We start from the raw sequence: 22,488 nt of genomic DNA, 5'->3' as shown, positions 1-22,488 counted from the left end.
GACCGATCCATTTAGCCCCTACTCGCAAGTGCTGTATGGTGTGCCATCATTGCTTGGATGCTGGCAGATCAGTGTTTTTTGAAAACTTGAATTACTAAATCTTCTAAAAATACCTTCTAGTGTATGTTTTTGTTTCCCTTTTTTGGAAACCTCACCATAAATCTGTTCTCTGTGTTTCTATGAGCAGATTTACTCCAGTAGCTTACCGTCAAGGAATGAAGAGATCTATCGCTGAGAAGTACATCGACATCTTCAATTGGTATGAAGCAGATCTTGAAGAAGTCAAGAATATTTATGAGAAGTTTAAGGTAGGTACAGACTTTATGTCATTTCTTTATTTTGTTTCAAATATTTCTGGTAAAAAAAACTAGAGCTCCTCAAAAGTACCTCGCACAGCAACCCAGATGCCTGAAGATACCTGTGTAGAGAAGACAATAAGGAATAAACAATTATAGATGAGGGAGGAAAACCGGAAATTGTAAAAACCCATGTCATTAGGTAGGACTGAAAACATGTGAGGCTCCAACCTTGGTGGGATTTGAACCAGGGAAATTGTTTTCACACTGACATGACTGATGTGTTAGTAATCAGTACTTTTTTTTTACAGAACTCGGGAAAGTACTGAGTATACAGTGCTTTATACTCATTGGTTAAAGGTTAAAAGCACATTTTTAAGTCTTGAATTGTTTCTTTTTATCTTTATAGGAAGAGCCATCTATGATCCGTAACGCTCCACCAGTAGCCGGCGCAATCTCCTGGTCCCGTCAGCTTCTTCAGCGAATCGAAGACCCTATGAAAGTCTTCCGAGATAACCGTGCAGTGACACACCTACGTGACTTCTCTCGGATCGTTAGATTCTACAATCGTGTCGCTACAGCATTGGTGACGTTTGAGAGTCTGTGGTTAGCCCAGTGGAGGGCTCATATTGAGAATGCTAAGGCGGGACTTAGAGCTACTCTACTTATTAATCATCCAGAGACTGGAATGATTGTAGTCAATGCTGACGAAGGGTTAGTTTTATAAAACAATATTTATTTTTATTTTTTTCTAGATTAAGGGTACTCGGCAAAATCACATGAGGGGATTATAGTCACAAAGCTGGCAAAAGCCAATCTCTCTCTTCCAATAATTGGCTTAGATGATCTTCCCATTAAGGGAACTTGGCAAACTCCCACAAAGGTATAAAAACACCAATACGAATATTGGTTTAGTGTCTCCGATTATGAATTGAACATATCAAAAGAATTGTAAATACTTACATGTATTCCAGTCATGTGAAATCAGAGGTTAGCTTAGGGGATTCAAACCCACAACCTTGTAATTGCAAGACCTGCTGTCTAACCACTGAACCACGTGATTTTAAAGTATGACTATTGACGGAAAAATGAGTCGGATACCGCTCCCAGATGGTACATGTGACATTGTAGTTAAGCTGATAACCTTATTGTGAGTCATAATTTTGTTCTGTCGAGCTACTTTTTGTCTTTTTTACCTATTGATGAATTTACAGTTGACTTAACTTTTTTGCAATTTATATCTTTCTTATTTACAGTGTACTTCAGTTGATTCAGGAGTGTCGCTGGTTAAAGAGACTTGGAATTGATATACCAGACTCGGCTCAAATGGTTCTCAAACAGGTATGCCCTAGACCTTAGGGAGGCCGTCTTTAACTAACCCCCATTTACCGCCGTAAACCCCCGGATCCTGGTGGTTTTTCTTTCACCACTTCAATGAGTATCTACAGGTCAATTCACAACACTACACTACTAAGTCACACGAATATGCATGAGGTCTACTCAAACAGGCTGGGGCAGTGGCTTCAACAAAGGGACCAATTACCGGCACCTTTCTGCAGAGATCTTTAGAAATTGAGACCCAACACTAACACTTTGATTGCTCCGCTTTGTTATGGCTGCTCGCTTCACCGGACAAGCCCTAATCCGCTGTATACAATAGCCCAACACCTCCCAAACTTCTTTTGTTGTCCCATTGCTTATTCAGATGTTAATCCCCCTGGCAAGGGACTGGGGTTTTAATGAGCCCTTCGGCCAGAGAATGACCTATTGGGCGCTGGCATATTCATGAATTATGCAATCCTTTTGTAAGTGTTCACCGAGTTAAAGTCCGCCGGGATCCGGCGGTTTACGGCGGAAAATGGGGGTTAGTTAAAGACGGCCTCCCTTAATTAGTAGTTCAATTTCCAACCAAGGCGCATAAACCAGAAAAAGGCAAATCTAGAAAATAAACAAGCTCAAAAGAGAACATGCTGTAAATTGTAAAGAATCAAAGTCCAAAATGTAAACAAAAGTATGCCCAAACATTTCATGATCCAACGATGGCAACGTATGCAATGGGTGTCTCCTATTGGTTAGTCATTGCGTCACAAGCATCCATACCTAATCCACAACCAAAGGTTTGGCTACTTCTACATCTGTTTCTGCACCGAGGGCACCAAGGCCAAGACCAGGGCAAACTGAGGACAAGGCCTGTGTGGCAGTCAAGTAATTCCAGGCCTAGCTATAGTTTCAATAATGAAATCAACATAATCTGCTTCCATTTATCTTTCACTCCAGGAGCAGAGATTCAAGAACTACTTCAATCATCTTCAGTTATGTCTTAAGGAGTTTCATGACATCATTGGATCCATCCAAGCACCGGTCCGTAGCTTGTTTAGACCCCACATCAATAACGTAACGGTGACCCTACAGCCTGGGTTAACAACCCTAGCCTGGAACTCTATGAATATTGATGCATTCTTGCACCAAGTTCATACCGGTAAGTACAGCTCAGGCTATCTAATATCAGAACATCCAAGCACTGGTCCGTAGCTTGTTTAGACCCCACATTAATAATGTTACAGTGACCTTACAGCCTGGGTTAACAACCCTAGCCTGGAACTCTATGAATATTGATGCATTCTTGCACCAAGTCCATACCGGTAAGTACAGCTCAGGCTATCTAATATCAGAACATCCAAGCACCGGTCCGTAGCTTGTTTAGACCCCACATTAATAATGTTACAGTGACCTTACAGCCTGGGTTAACAACCCTAGCCTGGAACTCTATGAATATTGATGCCTTCTTGCACCAAGTCCATACCGGTAAGTACAGCGCAAGCTATCTAATATCAGAACATCCAAGCACCGGTCCGTAGCTGAATTAGGCCTCACAGCAATAACGTTACAGTGACCCTACAGCCTGGTTTAACAACCCTAGCCTGGAACTCTATAAATATTGATGCCTTCTTGCACCAAGTTCATACCGGTAAGTTGAGCTCAGGCTATCTTATCAGAACATGCTGAACTATTTACCAACTTTCAAACTTGAATGCTTCAAGTCAACAAAGCTGTAAAATGAAGAATCACCCTTGCCAACTATCTATACGGTCGAAATGTTGGGCCATTACTTGTTTGTTTGCATTAATACAATAGATCCTTTTGGTTGGTAGGCAGTTTGCAAAATCAAATTAATTTTTCCTAATTTCATTTTGTTAGTCATTCTGAACTAAGTACAATAGAGATACTGTCAATTATGTTTTGATTGTCTAAGACTATAATGCTAAGCTGAAGATGATCCGTTAATCTAATCCCATTTCTTCTTCATCTATTCTTAGCCAATGCCAAACTGAAGCACAAGGTGGACAGTGTTAATCACGTCATTGATACTAAGATTAACGCTAAGCTGAAGATGATCAGCGAGCTTTTCCTCTTCGATACAGACTTGGCATTCAGTAGATCTTGGGTAAGAATGATTATAAAATCGTTTGTCAACTTCAACAACAAGTGCCCAAATTCATAGAGCTGCTTAAGCACGATAAAGGAGCTAAGCACAACAAAATTATGCTTACCAGATTAAGGTTACCAGCCAAACAACTATGTCACATGTACTGACTTGTATCCTGCTCACTTTTGCTTAGCAAAACATTGTTTCTGCTTCAGCAGCTCTATGAAATTGGGCCGTGTTCTTAAACATGCCTGAATGTGTCTATAAAATGAATACTCTCTAAGAAGGAATCCTGATTTCTGCATATGTTGGGATACATCAAGTGAGAGTCTGAGACAATTGCCAAGCGTGTCCAGTGCCTTTATTTTGGATTTCTTAACCAAATCTTTCATAAATGTCTTATTTCAGCCACCTTCTGAATTCACCGAAGCAATGCTAGACAGTGTCAGTTCTCGTAGTTCACAACTTCATGAGTTCACTGTCCAGATTGAAGAAGCCGTTCATGATCTGATCAGTATCCTCCTGGGGCAGACCAAGAGTCCACCTCACAGTCCGCATCAGAGCCTGTCTGCTGGCTCAAGGCGTCATTCGGGAAAACAAACGATGAATCTAACACCGAGGACTGAAGCATCTAGCGGGGATACGAGTGATGATATGATGATTGGGGATATATTATGTAAGTTTTTATTTACTTTGTAACATGTTAAACCTCCAACAGCACAACTAGCACCAATAACAGGATGAGTAGGAACTGGGAAGAAATGCTCAGTGTTAGATGTGGAGGAAAACCCCAATTGGGGAAAATCCATGCAATCAGGTAGGAACTGAAAACCCAATCCGCATGCAAGGCTCTGGTCTGAGGTGGGACTAGTACCGGGTTCTATATAGAGGTGACGGGCAGGGAAAGAAACCTCTCAGCCTTATTAGGTGAGGTTTTTAAACACCATGTGAAAGTCTCTTTTCAGTAGTGTTGGTTCTGAAGACAGTACTAAAAGCAGCGTTTAGCAATAGAGACCAGGATTCTCCTGAAGATGATAAGAGCAACACCAACACTACTCTAAAGAGATTTTCACGTGGTGCTACCAAAAACCTCACCTAATTATACTTCCACTTCGCAAAGTACATGTAAGTTCAATTACTGAATTCCTTTTGTGTTTTTTCCCAGACCACTACTCTGAGCGAGTCTACCAAGCCGTGATGTCATCAATCTGTCGTACTCTAATAACCCTCGCTGAAGCAGCGGGTTGTGAAGGAATCATTGAAGCGATTAGTCGTGAGCTTGCGACGTCACCACTCCCTAACGGCAGCCGACTAGACGACCCTAGTCTACCTGTAACACCAGGGAGGAATAGAAGTCGACCTGGTACGGGGTATAGTCGAGCTAGTACAGCTATGAGCAGAGCTACGTCATCAATGTCGTTTCTATCAGATATGTCTTGGACATCTGAAAAGACGCATGAGATCACGTATCTTAGGTAAGTCTGGGAACTTGATTTTTATTTTTCTACGTTTAAGGAACACGTTGCCTTGGATTAGTCGAGTTGAAAAGCGTTTTGTAACCGTTTGTTATAAAATGCTGATGGTTAGAAAGATGATGTAAAAGTATAATACAATGATCTACACAAATATGCCTCGAAATTGCGTGGTTTTCTTTTTACCTCGTCCAATAACACGGTCGGCCATAAATTTTACACCCCATGGTACTATTTTATTGTTTTTATCAATAAGACTGTATTAGAAACGGTTAAAGTTTAGAGATCTGTTTCATCAAACCATTTTCTTACTTTCTATGTGACTATTTCTAGATTTGAAGTAGCGGTGAAATTCTCCATTCCTAACATCATCATTGAACCCACCTTGGATGCAATCAAGACATCCTTAGCTCGTATCGCCGAAGTGGTTCTTAATACATCAGACAAGATTTGCTGGTGGGCTGGTGAAGATATTGGAGAACCATTTCTTACTGAGGTTGTTCAAGAACCTGCTATTGAGAGTACTATGAGGAGCTTGGATGGAGTTGTAGAAGGTATTCTAATTTGTCTTAGAAGGTTTAATAATCTCTTCCTCAGAAAATAACGACTAAGGGAGAGGGTTTAGAGAGAAGCCTTTCTGAAAAAGAAAACTTTTATCGTGTCGTGGCTGAGCGATTAAAAGAACCAAAATTAAGGCTCTGGTTTTTCTGAGCAGCAGAGTGTGTGTTCGAGTCCCAGTCGTGGAACTTGCGTCATTGAGCCAGAAAATTTACCATGATTGCTTTGTCCTTTTGTTTGGACATTGAGCTGTAGGTTCCATGTACTGGAATTAGTAGTGCACAATAATATAATAAAAAACAGAGCAGGTGTGCGAGCTACAGGGATTGAGCTGATTTGTTAGGCATGCTTAGTTTCATTACACCAAATATATAAAAATAAAGTTTAAGAGTTTTTGTTTTACCCTTACACCAGTAAAACAAAATAACAGGCATATTAATCAGATGGGATTTGAACCCATGACCTTTGCAATTCTAGAGCAGTGTCTTACCAACTAGGCAACTGAGACTGCCCGGTAGCTAGAGGCAGTTTGAATCCTATATTTTAGGAGTGGGTATTGGTATAACCCAAATGAATATATATACGTTATCCCCAGTGCATCTTTAACATCTATTAAATAAAACATATTTAAAAAAATTTTATCTTCATTCTAGATCTTCAGCGAGTGATCGACAAACATCTCTACCATTTCAAGTTCTATGACTTCCTATGGAAAGATGACATGTACGCTGCTTACTACGAGTTCATTGATAATGACCCCGGAACATTCGCCGTCAAGAAGGAAGTAGAACGTCTTCTACATGTTGAAGAGAAGATTCAAGCTGTTCCTGGCATCTTACCAGTTGGCTCAGTATGTCTTGAGACGAGTCCAATTACTGATGCTCTGTATGGGTTTGCTGTTCAATGGAAGACGCAGTATGCTCAGGTGTTGCATGAAGAAGCCAAGGTAAGAGGACTTAGTGTTCCCTGCCACATCTCAAGCTTGTAAAGTCAGTGTTTTGAAGGGTGTCATGGCCTTTGCGGTTTAGAGCATCAAGTACTGATGGTGAAGTCATCAGAGTGTGGGTTCGAATCCCGGTCATGGCTCTTGTGTCCTTGAGCAAGATGCTTTACTAAAATTGCTTCTCTTCACCCAGGGGTATAAATTGGTACCTGCGATGGTAGAGGTTGAAGTCTTTGGAGCGCCACGGCAGGCTCAGGGCTGTATACTGCCCAAGGATCTGAATAAAATGAAGTAAATGATATTGGCCCAATTCCTGTGGCACTAATAAGAAGCACATTGATAAGTTATTGTAAAATGGTCTATATAAGAAGTTGTTATTATTATAATATTCAAGAGAGCGTCCTATCGGTCCCACCTTATTGCATACATCTACATTTATAAAGTATTAAAGCAATTGAATGGTTCAAGAAACCAAAGGTATATGTTCCCTTGAAGCGCAAGCTCAGTTGCAATTTTCATTCCTTTTTTAATGAGGACTTTTCCATGCATACTTTCTCCAGAGGAGACTTGATCAAGCCATCTTGTACCGTAACAACGTGAAGACTCGTCTGATGGCTGAAGTGGTGACTCTTGACCAGCTGAACGGGACGCTGAATTGGCTAGAGGAAGTACGAGATATGGAGAATAAAGTAGACAAGATATATCTCCCTATTGAGACTATGTATGCTGACCTCAGGTAGGTCAAGGGTCATTTGAGTTCAAACTTCTCTGAATATTGTTTGAAACGTTGAGTTGTCAACCACCGGTTTCTTTCAGAACCATTGCTACTCAAAAGAGATTTACACACAGGGCTACCGCAAACCCACCCTGTTTATACTCCCTACATGCAAAACTTCAAAATCCTACTTAAAATTGTCTAGATATATAGTCACAACTTGAATCAAAGAAGTGCAATTCATAACCATAGATGTCCTCTTGTGGGAGTTTGCCAAGTTTCCTTAAAGCCATTGGACACTTTCGGTAAAGAGTTTTGTCCAAGGCCCACACTTCGTGTATCACAATTTCTATATAAAATAACAAACCTGTGAAAATTTATCGGAATCAGGAGAAAACAATGGGAAAACCCACCCTTGTTTCCGCATGTTTCGCCGTGCCATGACGTGTGTTTTAAAATAAATCTGTAATTCTCGATATCGAGAATTGATATTGTTTTGATGTTTTCTCAAAAAGTAAAGCATTTCATTGAATAATATTTCGAGAAAAGTCTTTCACTATTACCTTCTGTAAACCCTGTAAGTTATTTGTAAATCTGTGAACACTTATAAAAAAATTCTGTAGCAAAAGTGTCCAATGGCTTTTATGGGAAGATCATCTCATCAAACAAACCATAACCAAAACCGAATCAGTGGTTGAAACAATCTTTAAGGATGATCTTTTCTTCAACTCATCTCTTTTCTTTCTTTCTAGGAGTTACAAGCTGAGATTGCCTCGTTCTGAAGTCGAGGAAGTAGAGAAACTCCGAGACAATTGGCAAGAGGTCATTGACCTTGCTGAGCAATGTCGGGTCAAGTTACTGAAAGAAAGACGAGGAGCATTTGAACAAGAATTAGACAAGCAAGTCAAGGTATGCATTGATAATCTCATCTAAGAATTTATCAAGTGTTTTTTGTTTTAGTGATGATTTTGAAGTTTTGTGGCCAGGCGGATAAAAGCATCAAACTTTAGCTCTGGTGTTTCTGATCGGCAGAGTGTGGGTTCGAGTTCTAATTGCAACATTTTTGTGCTTAAGCAACACACTTTTAAAACTTTATAATATCCTTCAGATGAGAGGTAAAGACGTTGGGCCTGTGTGCATTGTGTAACACATGTAAAAGAATCCAGTGCACTTATCGTGAAGAAAAGGGGTTCGCCTCGGTGTTCCTGGCCTTGTACTTCACAAGGTAGCTCCAAATACCTAGCAGGCAAAATTCTGAGCACTTTGATAGCACTATATAAGAACCAGTATTACCAACATACTTCTTTTTATGTGATTTCTCTGCATCTTGATTCATTTGATTTGATTTCTTGACAGCTATTCGTGGTTGAAGTGATTCAATTCCGGAATAGTTTTGATTCTCAAGGACCAGCAGTACCGGGAGTCCAACCAGCCGAAGCCGTTTCAAGACTTCATGAATTCCAAGAAATCTTCAAGTTATACGACTCTAAGAGAAAGACGCTAGACTCTGTCTCAAGACTGTTTGGTATCATCTGTAAACCTTTCCCGGAACTTGATAAAACTGGAGAGGTATAAAATAAATCAAAAAACTCAATCTTATCTCAGGAATATTCAGGGTTGATACTCTTCCTACTTAAGTCTGATTTCTGGTTTTGTTTGTAGTTGTTTTTTGCCCTCATAAAAAATCAGCAAAGTTCAAATTGAGCATTAAAACCAAGCTTTCATCTCACCCGTATATTCTTGATTTGCCGAGATGTAGAACAGGTAGCTGTTCTCCAAAGTCTCGCATCTCTTTGGAACTCCTTGACTTGTGCATGTTTCCCTCCATCCTACAATCTATGCTGTTTAAATAATAAGAAATTTATCATCAAAAAACATATCCCCCCAAGGGGTGCTCAATATCAATTCCTGTTTTCAGCACCTCTAAGTTATTTTCAACTCAGATATTTTCTTCTTTTAGCTCCTTACTAAAGAATTCTTCCATTTGTTGTGATTGAAACTTGATTCTTTATAGGAATTGGATCTGCTTGGTTTACTCTACGGTCTGTTCCAGAAGTTTATTGCATTTGATGCTCAGTTTAGAGACAAACTGTGGGCTGATGTAGACCTTGAACAAGCCAACAGGGAGGTAAGATTCTAACTGTTCGTAAACACCAAATAATTTTGTTAAACCATCGGGGCTCATCTTCATGCCCCTACTTACTGCCACATTATTCACTTGTGGATCACCATTCTCTGCTTACTGTGCAAGCGCTGTATTTCTGCGCTAACATCAATATTTTGCTTACACCAGTAGAGCCGTGAGTTTTGGCCCTGATCTACCTTTTAATACGACACACCGTTGCTCATAAAATTTATGATAGCAAGATATATGGGTGTATATTTGTTCTGATTTTTGTTTTTTATGTTGTTTGCTCGTTAAGGTTGAGAATTACTGGGATGAATGTCAGAACCTTCCAGATAAACTCAAGGATTGGGACGCTTACAATGAGATGAAAAGCTCCATCAAGTTCTACCTGGATGTATTCCCGATATTACACAAACTGGCCTCAAAGGTAATATTCAAATATAATAATGACCATCATTGGCCCTAGAGTTTCATTGGATGTATTCCCGATATTACACAAACTGGCCTCAAAGGTAACGTTCATGGCAGTCATTTCTAATGGCCCCCACGTGACCTCCAGCCCCATTATTAAATAAAGTGAGATTGGCAGAAATGTAACTTGGAGGTTGCCAGTTGGAAGGATTTGTTTGCAGACCTGAGATTTTTAAACTTGATTCTTTCCTTGAAGGGGACCCAGTGAATTGAGCGCAGTAATTGATAAGAATATCTAGCTAATGAATGATGAATACAAGAAGTGCAGCTTTGTTTTGAAGGCACTGTACTTATCTGAGATCCACTCTCCTGGCAACATACAACAATGAGTCCGCATAGTCGATGTGTAAAAGTACCAATGGTCTAACAGCATTATGACATGCATCCTGAGTGAGGAAACGGCGTATACGGCACAGATTGAGAATATGAAAAATAACACTTCTGCAGACTGTACTGATGTGTCTGATAAAAACCCTAAGGTTGATATACAGGCTTTCAGGCCATACCTCCAAACCATTATGACCATACATTAATGGTATCCACTTTGCAGTTTAATTCCTACATGTGCCTAAACAAAATGTCAAATTGTAATTGAATTTTCAGGAGATACGTAATCGTCATTGGCTTCAAGTGATGTCAGTAACGGGAAGTTCCTTCCAACTAGAAGCAAACGTCTTCAAGTTACTTCATATCTTAGATATCGGACTGATTGTGTAAGTCATCCTATTTATCCTTACAAAATCTCATTCAATCAATATATAATAAAGATTTAAAAAATTTATCAGAGTGGGTCTTGAGCTGGTATCCTGCTTTTTTTGCTCAGCACATTTGTTAAAGCAGCATTTTCTGCTGACAGCAGCTCTATGAAATTTAGCACTGGTCATTACTCCGTAGTGAAGACCAGCTCCTCAATTGCCAAATTTTTTTAAATTTTTGTATTCAAGTCGCCAAACACAAAGCCTGAAGGCCACTTTAAGGTGTGGGCTACTATCAACTATTTTTTCAGGGCCGTTGCCACCTACTCCTGGGGTTGAAACAGGGTTACCCCTTTACAGTCCATACGGATGTAGGCTTGGGTATCATCCATCAGAAGCATGGCTGCAGAAAGCACTACCTCCCCAATTAATAATTATGAAATGGTTTTCTTTATTCAGACATCAGACAGAGATTGAGGATATTTGTCGTTGTGCGAGCAAGGAGCAAGAATTAGAAGTCAAGCTTCGTATCACTGAGGAAGAATGGACAGAACAGGTAAACTCATTGGCACATTAAAGTTTTATTTCGAGCATCGAAGAAAAACTCATTTATCCTCGGCAAATAGTGATCCGGTCCGCTAGGCCTCATTGTCTCCTTGTTTTGGAGACGCACGGTCTGGACTAATCGTGATGCGTGTTTTAAAGGTTCTATCAATTTGAAGGACCAATCACAACGGGCGTAGGTCGATAACGCTTTGGTAATTATAGTTTCAGTTCACTCTCTGTCTCGGCATCGGATAGAGAGGGTCAAAATAATTTATCTTTAATCAACTGTTTGTGAGGTATCAGTTAAATCCTGTGTACATCACTAGCAGCCGATTTCACGAAAGGCTAGGATTAGTCCTATTTGAGTTAAATAAATCACTTTTTTCTTTTCTCTTCAACTCTTTTCTTTTTTAACAATCACCACTCATAGAATACAATTAATTTAATCACATCGTATTGTTGATTTTTGTAGGTGTTATCATTTGAAGAATATAAGAAGAGAGGACCAATCTACCTAGAGAAGGATAATTCTGAACATCTGTTGGAACAATTAGAGAATGCTCAAGCATTGTTAGCTACTATGTTAACATCGAGATATATCGGGCCATTAAGAGAGGAGGCTGCTGGCTGGGCAGAGAAACTAAAAGGTATTTGTTAGGTAGTCATGTGATCAATCACATGATCAAGTAGATTGAGTCACTGAGCATGGTGGGAGCTGTATGATATTCTAGATCACATGTTAAATTGTATAGATTGTTTTTTATTTTTTATGATCACAGAAGGCCATTATAAGAATATTTCAGTTCTGTTTCCCTTTTTATTAATATACCTGTACCAGGGCTGTATGCTTCGTTTTTGAAAGGGCAAGGGCACCAAGGCATTTTCTCCTTGGTAAAGGGCACCCTATGATGAAATTGCACACTTGTACTGGAGCATTCCAAGGGCACCAAAGCAGTGACCAGGGGACACGGAGGCAATCGCCTTCGTAGCCTCCGTGAAGTATCATGCCTGCTGTACTTAATGTATTCTATTCCTTCTACCAAAATTAGCTTAGTTGCCTAATTTGATCAAAACTCAGAACAAACACTTGAGAAATCATATACAATGTATTCCCTTAATAACATTGTTCGTTATTTATGATCTTCCTGTTTGAATGATATTAATTATTAATTATAGTTATTAATTCTTAACTAACATCATCATTTTTGTTTATTTCTCTCAATCATGATCTGAAGTCATCTTGTCTCATTGGTAAACAACATCATCATCTATTCATCCTTTATGTCTTAGATTGTATGTAGTAATCTTTTGTTTTATACATCATCTCCTTATTTCATTTATTTTTATTTTATCTGTTTACAATGGGCAAGTTTTGGCCACTAGGTGGCAGCAGACTTACCAGGTGCTTTACCATTGTTTACATATTACTCTAAGCATGCTCACATATTATTTGAGAGTTGTAGATTTACCTGGATAGGCCTGCTCAGGCCCATGTTAACCGGAAACTCTCCATTGTGAAGTGATATTGTGTTTCCGTTTTATATATTGTTATAATTTTCCCAGATACAACTTGTGTAACCTTTTAGTGTACCCTTTTTAAAGGTACCGGTACACATTTGGTAATTACTCAAAACAAATATTAACTTAAAAAAACTGACTTGGTAACGAGCATTGGAGAGCTGTTGATAGTATAAACATTTTGGGAAACGACTCCCTCTGAAGTAACATAGTTTTTGAGAAAGAGGTAATTTCTCACTAAAATAATAAGAGACTTCTAGCTAGAAGTCTTTAAAGAAGCGTTTTATTCCTATCTGAAATCATACAAGTAACTCAAACAAGGGTGTTTTTTCTGTCATCATTTTCTCGCAACTTCGATGACAGATTGAGCCCAAATTTTCACATGCTTGTTATTTTATGCTTATGATAGAATACACCAAGTGAAAACACTGTTCTTTGACAATTACCAAACGTTTACAATGCCTTTAAGTGTAATGTGCTTGTAAATTATATTTGATGGAAAAAACCTTAGTTGTTTGCAACTGTTATTGACAAACTGTTCAATTGATGATTGATTTTTAGGAGTGGCCGAAGTGTTAGAGCAGTGGCTTGAAGTACAAGATTTATGGCAGTATCTAGAAGCCGTCTTCAGCGTGGGTCGGACAGCGAAGGAGCTACCTCAAGAAGCTAAGAGGTTTAATCGCATCGATAAAAGCTGGACTAAGATTATGAAGAGGGCGTATGACACAAGGAATGTCTTACAGGTTGGTTGTTGTCTTAACATTCAGTGATTTGATTTGGTTTGATTTAATTTGATTCGATTTGAAATTGTTTATTTACATTTCACCATCGCAGCCAACAGCTAAATTGCGGCCAGACTACATTCAACAAAATAATTCAAAAGTGAACAAAACCCTCTAATTAAATGTACATGTTTAGGGTTTTTCAGGAGACAAATGCCTTATACCCTACTCATAATAAAATTATGAACTAATTTGGAAGTAAAATGGAACAAAGACACAAAAGAGCAATGCCAATAAAATTAAAAAAAAGTAGAGCATAGAAAATGTTTTTCTGTGTTGCATTTAAAAGAGGCATGTTTCTGTTAGCTTTAAATACAGGTTTCTTTATTACTGCCATACCTTTGGATTTCAAAATTCCTAGCTCAATTTTTTTTTAAATTTGTGTTTGTTTCATTCTTATATTTAATGACGTCTTATTTCTTTTCTTTCCTCTCCAGTGCACCTATGGTGGTGAAGTTCCAAAGGGTGTGGTCCTAAGACATATTTTTGAAGAGCTTGAGATATGCTTCAAGTCTCTGATGGGATACTTGGATAAGAAGAGACAAGGATTCCCAAGATTCTATTTCTTATCAGATCCGGTGCTCCTCGCCATCTTAAGTCGTCCGTTTGATCTGGAGTCAGTCCGACCTCATCTCAGGTAAATCTTGGCAAGAGTTAAGGGAAAAAAAATAGAAATTTAGTGTCACTAGATACTAATCTGATTTGAATAACAACACAATACATGTAAATAACAATAATAACCATAATTTTTGACATGCAAGACCTTAAGTTAATTTACATCCATATTGAAATCTATATTTTATTCATTGTAGCTTGAATATCAGTTCAAGTTTTGATATATCGCAAACCAAGTTTTCAAAACATTCCAAGTTTACAAATGGTGTAGACAATAATTTACATAGCAAAATGTACCAAGATTCGATTTGAAACAGTTATCAGTATTCATCATGTGGTATTCAACCTTTAGTAGTAACTTTCTACCCGATTAAGGTTTCCCGCTTAAACACCATATATCACATGTACAATGTGACTGGTTTCCTGCAAAATATTGTTAAGCATCATTATGAAATTGGGCCGTAGTTTAATAATTCTACAACTCATCTTTCTGTTTATCTTCCTAGATGTATCTTCAACAGCGTCTATGACATCCGTCTAGAGCAGCTACCTCTCTCCTTCCTTCCTCAGAGTGCGACATCCTCTCCTGAGAAGTCTTACCACAGCGGACGAGAGAGACACTCCCCGATGAGATCAGATTCCTCAGCGGCTCATACGTCTCATCAACAATCTCGAATGACTCTTGGAGAGAGTATGATCGGAGGAGGTGGGATACAGTCGGAGTATTTGATGCAAGCTGTCGCTGTTATCTCTAAGGAGACAGAAGTCTTGCAGCTTGACGAAGAGGTTAGTGCTTGATCTGGATTAAGTCTTAATCTCTGTGTAATAATTATAAAAGTGGCTTCTTATATAGCGCTCATATCCATCACTCAGTGATGCTCAAGGCGCTTTAACAAGGTGTTTCCCTCCAAGGTGTTGTAGAGTTACATTTTTGAAGACCTAATCAAACCAGAAACAGTGGGGTGAAATCCCTTCTCTTTACGATACATGTAAGTGCACTAGGTGAGTTCTTTTGCATGCATTACACACACAGGACCATTGGCTTATGTCCCATCCGAAAGATGCAGTAATAATTGAGTTTGTTGCTTAAGAACACCAGTGTGGTTACTGGTATTCCTATTTCAACCCAAACTGCTGATCAGAAACATCAGAGCTTGAGTCATGCCATGCTTAGACTATTTTGTCTGAAAAACAAAATTTGTAGACTTTGTTAACATGGCCAAACATTTTATCACCCATGGACTTGCACAATCAATGCAAAGCATTTATCAACAATTTTGTTTCCTTTTGTACTAGTTTTGATGTTTTGTGAATCTTTCTAGGTATCATTGAAGGATAGCGTTGAGATCTGGTTACATGCCTTAAAGGAATCTATCAGTAAGACGATGTATTCTAACGTCTGTAAGATGATTGAAGAAGTGGAAGCAGGTCTGCCTATCGAGGAACTGGCTAACAAGGTAAGATCGTAGACTCTAACAACCGTTTCAGACAAGCGCTCCAGAGTCGCGCCAATCCAAAGTCTGAATTAAGTACATGAAAAGTTTGATGTCTGAAACAATGAGGAGTGACTGGACTCACAAGAAGTCAAAAGATGGACTGTTGCAGTCGTTCGGAACGACTCTGGAGCGCATTGGTTTCAGACGTCGATCTAATTGTCATGAGCCGAGCCAGTATAAATGTTATGTTAAGTTCGCCTGTCTGAAACCAACATTTATTTAAGCTGAACTAGAGTTGCTCCTAATTTTTTTGGTTCGGTGGGCCTGTCTATGCAGGTGTTAGTAATGTAAAAACTATATATTGTTTATGATGTGAGATCAATACTTAATATCCCTGTGATTTTTTTTAATAGTTATTTCTATGATTAAAAACTTCTTAAACCATTAAAATATTAATCAAGTTTAATCGAACTTTGACCCCCTATTATAGTTTCCAATGCAAGTGGCTGGCTTAGGTCTCTTGATGTACTGGACCAAGGAATGTGAACTTGGAATCTTAGAGATAAGGAACGATCGTAAAGCGATCTCAAACGCAGCTAAGAAGTTTGGTACAACGATGAGCCGACTGTCGACTGCTCTGACTAGAGGAACGTGGAAGACGTTAGATGAGCACATGACACCGCTACAAAGACTCAGATTGGAAAGTCTGGTCGCTGTGAGTATTTAGTTCATTTAGGCCTGAAATTCTGTGCAGGTCATGGCCTCCGTGGCACCTGGTTTTGGCCTTGGTGCCCCTTCAAAAGTTTCCAATTGACTTTAAGATTTGCAAATGGAAGTGCCCTTTGCAAAATGAAAATGGCCTTGCCCTTTTACATGTTTTAAAGATAAAATTCCAAGCCTGTCATTTCTTATGACTTAATAGTAGTGAAGTTAACTTGGGTAATTAGAAAGGAGGACAGTTCTTTTCATAAAGCATGTTAGCCCAAACATTTGCTACTTTTGCTTCGATAAAATGGGTTACCAACCAGAACACTATTCAGTTACCATTGCTGCAACTGGTACCCTGGTCATTTCCTGCTCAGCCGAAAAATCAGCTAAGCAGAATGTTCAGCTTTATGAAATTCCGTCCTGTTATCTTTGCAGTCGTCATAATTTTACAAACAACATACTTCAATTTTACTTTTATTTGTAAATTTTCTGTTGTTATTTTTTGTAGCAATCTCTGTATCTTCGAGACACCTTGGAACATATGAGCAATCGTAAACTCCGAGAGATTGGTGACTTTGAATGGAGAAGATGTATTCGATTTTATCATCACTTCACTGGTAGGTAGAAAAGACCATGGAGGTCTAGAGATGGGGAGATATTTGCAGTAGGCGCATCTTTTCTTTGTGATTTTCACAAGATTGTAATTCTTGACCACTATTTTCAAAAAGACCTGGTTTATCTTTTTAATTTTCTTATGATTGTACTTCTCTCACAAATATTAATTTGTAACTCTTTACAGCTGGTCGTGTTCAGCCCCAGATCTACATTCTAGATGATCGTTTTACCTACGGGACAGAGTTCTATGGCGGTCAATCATCGTTGGTTCTGACACCTGTTACTGAGAGGTGCTTCCTGTCTCTGACACTGGTAAGATCAGCATCAATCCTAAACTGTTTCCATGGTAACATCTTAATGGTCTTTTCTTTTATTTAGCTTACTTATAAGCTATAAATTAAACAAGGAATATTTTGTCATTGTCAACTCTATTTGAGATGATGTTCAGACAGTTTAGGAGTGACATCCTTTTAGAAACCCTTTTTTCCAAGCCAGTCACTTACTAGGTCTTTATTCTAAACCTATGAGAAGTCAAACCTTACTGTAGAAGTAGGGATTAGGAAGTCAGGAGAACCCTGGCTCTTTAGTGTTATAGTTGAGCTCAACAAAAGAAGCAATTGAATAGAGCTAGTCAGTGGTGGTGCTCTTGACAATAGAATCTACCACAGTTGACTGGTGTGATTAGCCATGTGGTTTCTTCTTCTGGCTGTCTGGATCTCTCTATTGTAAAGGGACTAGTTGTTGACAAATATCTTTGTACCACTTGCTTAGCAGATGAGTTAAGCTGTTTTATAGTTGAGCTGTAGAATTGAATAGCGCTAATCAGTGGTGATGCTCTTGACAATAGATAGAAGCTACCACAGTTGGCTGTTGAGATTGGGTGTGTGGGTTCTTCTCCTGGCTGGCTGGATCTCTCTATTGTTAAGTGATATGCTTCACTGACCGAAGCAACTTCGGGACACAACTAGGGGAGTTTTGTACTGGACACTGAGCTTCTTTGGGAGCTGGGTCTAAAAGGATGTCCTGCCTTAATAGAACAATAGTTTTATTAGTTTTTTTATTCGGTTGATGGCCTCTCGGCCACCAAGAAATCTTGGTGGTCAAAGGTCATAGGTTTGAATCCCACTTGAGAAATATCCCTGTGCATTTGTTTTTTGGGACTTAGAGAAAGTACTTAGTATACAGTGCTTTACACATATCAGCTTGTGACCAAAACTAACTAATATACATTCATTCATTCATTCAATGGTTTATTAAAATTCTATTCAATTCGCTGCCAGCAGCAGAATTACATGAACAGTAACATAGTTAAACATTTGGAGTAAAACATTACATTACTATTTAAAATTGCCTAAATCTTACACAGAAAAACGGAGAGGGAGAAGAACTGAATTTATATTTTATTTATCTAAGAAGTTGAGTTTGTTGTGTTCTAAGTTAAAAAGAAACATGAAAGAAATTGAGATTTACATGTGAACTTGAATGTTGAAAAAAGGGTTGTTGACTTCTTGTGTTTATAAACTAAAGGGAATTTATATCTTTTCTCCTCAGGCGATGAAGCAGTATAAGAATTGTGCAATTACAGGAGGAACTGGTGTGGGTAAGACAGAGACGACTAAAGGATTTGCGTTCATGCTTGGTCAGTACTTGGCTATGTTTGCATGCTCAGCTCAGAGTGATCCTGGAGCATTAGGAAAGATTCTACAAGGATTAGCAATGGTAAGAATCATACAGGATTGTATGAGAGAGATTGGCTGTTGCCAGCTTGATGTTTATATCCCCGTGTGGGATGATCATCTCAACAAACAAACAAACAAACCAGTGGAATTGAAGAAATAAAGCGATTCTGTATCTCCTATCCAATGATGCCGAAGGTCCAGTTAAATAGCGCAGTAAGCAGAGCTAGAATATATTGCAATACACAGGGTGTGGTCTGGGCCATGTGATTATATATAGCTCTTGTGTGAAATACATCTAATAGAAACAGCTTGTTATTATTGGTCCTTTTATCCTGACATTTTATCTAACCTCCTGTAGGATGGTTGCTGGGGATGTTTTGATGAATTCCAGCTTCTTCAGACCGACGCCATCGCCATGGTACTAGACCACGTCCATGCCATTACAACGGCCTTAAGATCAAGAAGCAAGTACTGCATTCTGGGAGATGGAGAGGAGGTAAGAATTGACCAATCAGAGATAGTGACGACTTTGCTTTGGCAAATTACTGAAATTTACTACTCGACTAGTCGTATTTCAATTAGTTGCGGCTTTGACGGTAGTTGCGACTTATTTTTAATTCTCAAGAAGAATTGTGGCACATTTTTTGCCACAGGTTCAATATAGTAAAATTCGTGCTGAAAGGATTGAAGTATTGTTTCACTGATGTCTGATTGTGTTTTGTAAGTAAATTATGTTGTCAAAAAAAGTTTTCAGCAACACAATTGGTTCACCAAGCAGGAAGTCGGGACTATTATTGTAGTAGTCAGGGCGGCATGATTTATCGAGTAGTTAAAAAAATTAGTTGTAATTCGCCTAAGCAATCAATAGTTGCGACTTCGACACTATGCTTAGTGATGACCTCATGCTACCTTGCTAAACTAGACAATTCCTTCTTGATAGTTTGAAAACTAACAAAGCTGTCTGTGTTCTTGATTTTCCCCAGGTGGCGTTAAAGAGCGGCGTTGCTCTTTTCATCACAGTGAACAACGAAACAGCTCCATCTGAAGGGATTCCTATTGATATTAAACTACTCTTCCGAACTGTCGCTGTAGTCATGCCAGACTTCTCAACCATCTTGAAGGCTAGATGCGCTGCTTATGGATTCAGATCACCAAGGATGCTTGCTGATCGACTTAAGATGGTTGCCCAACAGTGCAAGGAACAACTGTAAGTTTATTTCTCTACTAATTATAAATTTATAACCTCAGGAAATATATTTATGAAACCAACTAATTTATTTTAAACTCACTTACTCACATAATTTAAAATATTAATGCTTTCTTTCTTATGATTTTATCATTGTTGAACTTTCTTTTTTTAGTTCCATGGATTTTGTTTGTTGGAAGTCATTTAAAAGTTATTTGACTAAGAGTTTGTTATTTGTTTTTAAAAGATTTGTTATTTGTTTAAAATTCCATGTTTTGTTAAGTTTTTTCTTTGGACTCATATATTTAACATTTAAATTTGTTTACCCCAATTTCATGGCTCTGCCTACTGCAAATTCTGCACTTGCTATCATCATTCTCCGCTTATGTGCAATTGCGTAAAATTGCTGCCCTAGATGTGTAAGCGTAGAACGCCTAGAAGCGTTGCAACAAACACACACAGGCAGAAATTCACTGCTTACCTGTGAAATATGCTTGACGTAAGCGCGAATTTCATTGCTTCTGTAAGCAGAGTCATGAAATTAGGCCCTGGGGAGGGTTTCACAAAGAGTTAAGACTAGTCTTGTCTCGAGTTGGGACCAGTTACTCGTCTTAGCTTGGGACTAGCCTCAACTCCTAGGACTAGTCCTAAGTCAGGACCACCTTTGTGAAATGGACCCACAGATAATTTTTGCATGATTGTTACGGTTGACTGACTTATTTAATTTGATTGCATGCTTCACTGGACCTTTTAAACCTTTTCTTAGGTCATCGGACGGTCACCAAGTGTTTAACATGAAAAATATGATCAGCGTCTTATTACATGCCGTAGGAACGTGGCGGGATGTGGAAGGGTACGCCTTGATTACCATGGTTACGCAAAACACAATTTGACGTGTTGTGATTTAAGAGCCTTTCACACTCTGCTACTTAAACATTTTGCATTTTGAAAATTTTCAATTTGGGAACTTCCATGTTAAACATTTTAAATGTTCTATTTTGAATATTGTTCTGAGGAAGTTTTCATGTTGAAAGTTTTCAATGTGAATGTAGATTTCAATGTACACCTTTAACGTAACCATTTCAGTATTTGGAATTTACAAAGGTGCTCTGCTAAGCTGTTGTGTCAGTGATTCTTATTGGCTCTTTAATATTTGATTGCAGAATTCTAACCAATGACAAGGCTTCTTATGTTAAGCTTGTGCATCAAGAAATAATCATCTACCTTTTACAATTGATTTTATGTAACTACATTGTATTTGTATTTCTATGAAAGTTGTTTTTGCTGTAAAATTGAACAGCTTTTTGCTTACAAACCATTATAATTCTTTAAAAGCAGCAAACGCTTGCTACAGTAGATTCTGTCAAATCTTCCTTTTTCTGCAAAATATATTTTTTTGCTCCTAAGCAAACACTTTTGATTGGCTAAAGATAATCACGTGTCTGCAAAGAGACCATTCTATTGGCTGGCAGTGCCCCTCTGTAGTTCTTGCAATTTCTCACGTTTTTAAACTAGCCACTGCACAATTGCACTTCACTAAAATCTACTTAACAGCTTGCACAATTCACTTATCCTCATGAAAACAGCATAATAACTTATATCAACTACATCACTTTAGCGCATGCTTACAGCATTAATCACTTAACCAGGGTCACTAAACAGCATTAACTGCTTAACCAGGAATAGTCGCTAAACCAGCATTAACCACTATATTTACCAGGCATTTGACCACCTGTAGGATTTTGTAGTATTATGTGATCAGTCAGAACATACACAAAGCACGGTGTACTTATAAACACCCACCTGTACGCCATTTTAGAGTCAATATGTACACAAAGGAATTGATTCCCAAAATTGTAGAAACGGTAGGCATTCACTGTACGTGGTCATGTTCCCCATTGTGCAAGGAGTCACATACATTACATGAACATACACATAACATTATTGCACTTTTTCTAGTTTGAACTAATTGCCGTTTATGAATTGGTAAGCCTTTTAAGCTGTGAAAACTGATTGAATGATGTTTGATTTCTGCTTACAAGTTCTTTTGATGCTGTGGTTTGAAATATTTTGAATGAGCTCTTAACATACGTGTCTTGATTGAGTGGCTCTGTCTTTGGATTGATATGACTTGCTGTGACTTTGTCATGATTGGCTATGGCTGACAGCTGTAGCCATTCAATTAGACTTGGCTAAGATGCTTCAACTCTGAAGTTCCTGTGGAAAACTGAACATGAGATTATTTGATGTGGCAAGATAATCCTAAGTACTGGGAAAGCAAGTAGACAAATAGTTGGACAAAAGCAAATCAGATACATGTAGGTTTCATTCAAATAGTTGGACAAAAGCAAATCAGATACATGTAGGTTTCATTTCAACAATTCCATTGTCACAGTAATCGTCATTCTTTGCGACGAAAGTTTATCATTTTGAAACTTCCCAAACTCTGCAGGGAAAACACAGAGTTTTCTTTGACTTCCTGAGCTCTGCAAGGAAAACAACAAAAGCTTCTAAGATTGGATTTGACGCTAAAGTTTGCTGTTTACTGTTGAAATAAAAACATAGAGTAAAAAATAAGCTGTACATAACAGCATGCAAATCATATTATCCTCAATAGAAAGCTTTCGGCTAAAACAACGCTCAGCTTAATGCAAAATAAAATAAGGCAAGACACAAAGCAAGCAACTCTTCCCAATCA

The 22,488-nt window shown here is 38.5% G+C and overlaps 1 protein-coding gene across 12 annotated transcripts in view; it reads left to right on the top strand.

The window, feature by feature from the left end:
- LOC139947629 (uncharacterized) overlaps nt 1-22,488 on the top strand; it is a 77,979-nt gene that overhangs the window by 9,293 nt on the left and 46,198 nt on the right. For 8 of the 12 annotated variants that reach the window (XM_071945596.1, XM_071945595.1, XM_071945592.1 and 5 more), the window contains exons 10-37: nt 188-308; nt 706-1,010; nt 1,553-1,637; nt 2,574-2,775; nt 3,614-3,741; nt 4,132-4,399; nt 4,889-5,198; nt 5,529-5,749; nt 6,407-6,699; nt 7,257-7,432; nt 8,164-8,320; nt 8,768-8,980; nt 9,426-9,539; nt 9,835-9,966; nt 10,614-10,723; nt 11,165-11,261; nt 11,724-11,898; nt 13,331-13,512; nt 13,989-14,188; nt 14,673-14,952; nt 15,489-15,623; nt 16,093-16,317; nt 16,819-16,927; nt 17,110-17,237; nt 18,477-18,644; nt 18,963-19,100; nt 19,588-19,811; nt 20,557-20,643. In XM_071945596.1, the coding sequence (XP_071801697.1) occupies nt 188-308; nt 706-1,010; nt 1,553-1,637; nt 2,574-2,775; nt 3,614-3,741; nt 4,132-4,399; nt 4,889-5,198; nt 5,529-5,749; nt 6,407-6,699; nt 7,257-7,432; nt 8,164-8,320; nt 8,768-8,980; nt 9,426-9,539; nt 9,835-9,966; nt 10,614-10,723; nt 11,165-11,261; nt 11,724-11,898; nt 13,331-13,512; nt 13,989-14,188; nt 14,673-14,952; nt 15,489-15,623; nt 16,093-16,317; nt 16,819-16,927; nt 17,110-17,237; nt 18,477-18,644; nt 18,963-19,100; nt 19,588-19,811; nt 20,557-20,643 (4,983 nt within the window). Of the gene's footprint in view, nt 1-187; nt 309-705; nt 1,011-1,552; nt 1,638-2,573; nt 2,776-2,825; nt 2,939-2,992; nt 3,102-3,165; nt 3,265-3,613; nt 3,742-4,131; nt 4,400-4,888; nt 5,199-5,528; nt 5,750-6,406; nt 6,700-7,256; nt 7,433-8,163; nt 8,321-8,767; nt 8,981-9,425; nt 9,540-9,834; nt 9,967-10,613; nt 10,724-11,164; nt 11,262-11,723; nt 11,899-13,330; nt 13,513-13,988; nt 14,189-14,672; nt 14,953-15,488; nt 15,624-16,092; nt 16,318-16,818; nt 16,928-17,109; nt 17,238-18,476; nt 18,645-18,962; nt 19,101-19,587; nt 19,812-20,556; nt 20,644-22,488 lie in introns of those variants that run through there. The other 4 variants (XM_071945597.1, XM_071945598.1, XM_071945599.1 and 1 more) reach the window with 4 other exon arrangements.

Source organism: Asterias amurensis, chromosome 14, assembly GCF_032118995.1.
Source record: "Asterias amurensis chromosome 14, ASM3211899v1".
NCBI lineage: Eukaryota > Metazoa > Echinodermata > Asteroidea > Forcipulatida > Asteriidae > Asterias > Asterias amurensis.
This window is presented reverse-complemented; position numbering and strand designations above follow the sequence as displayed.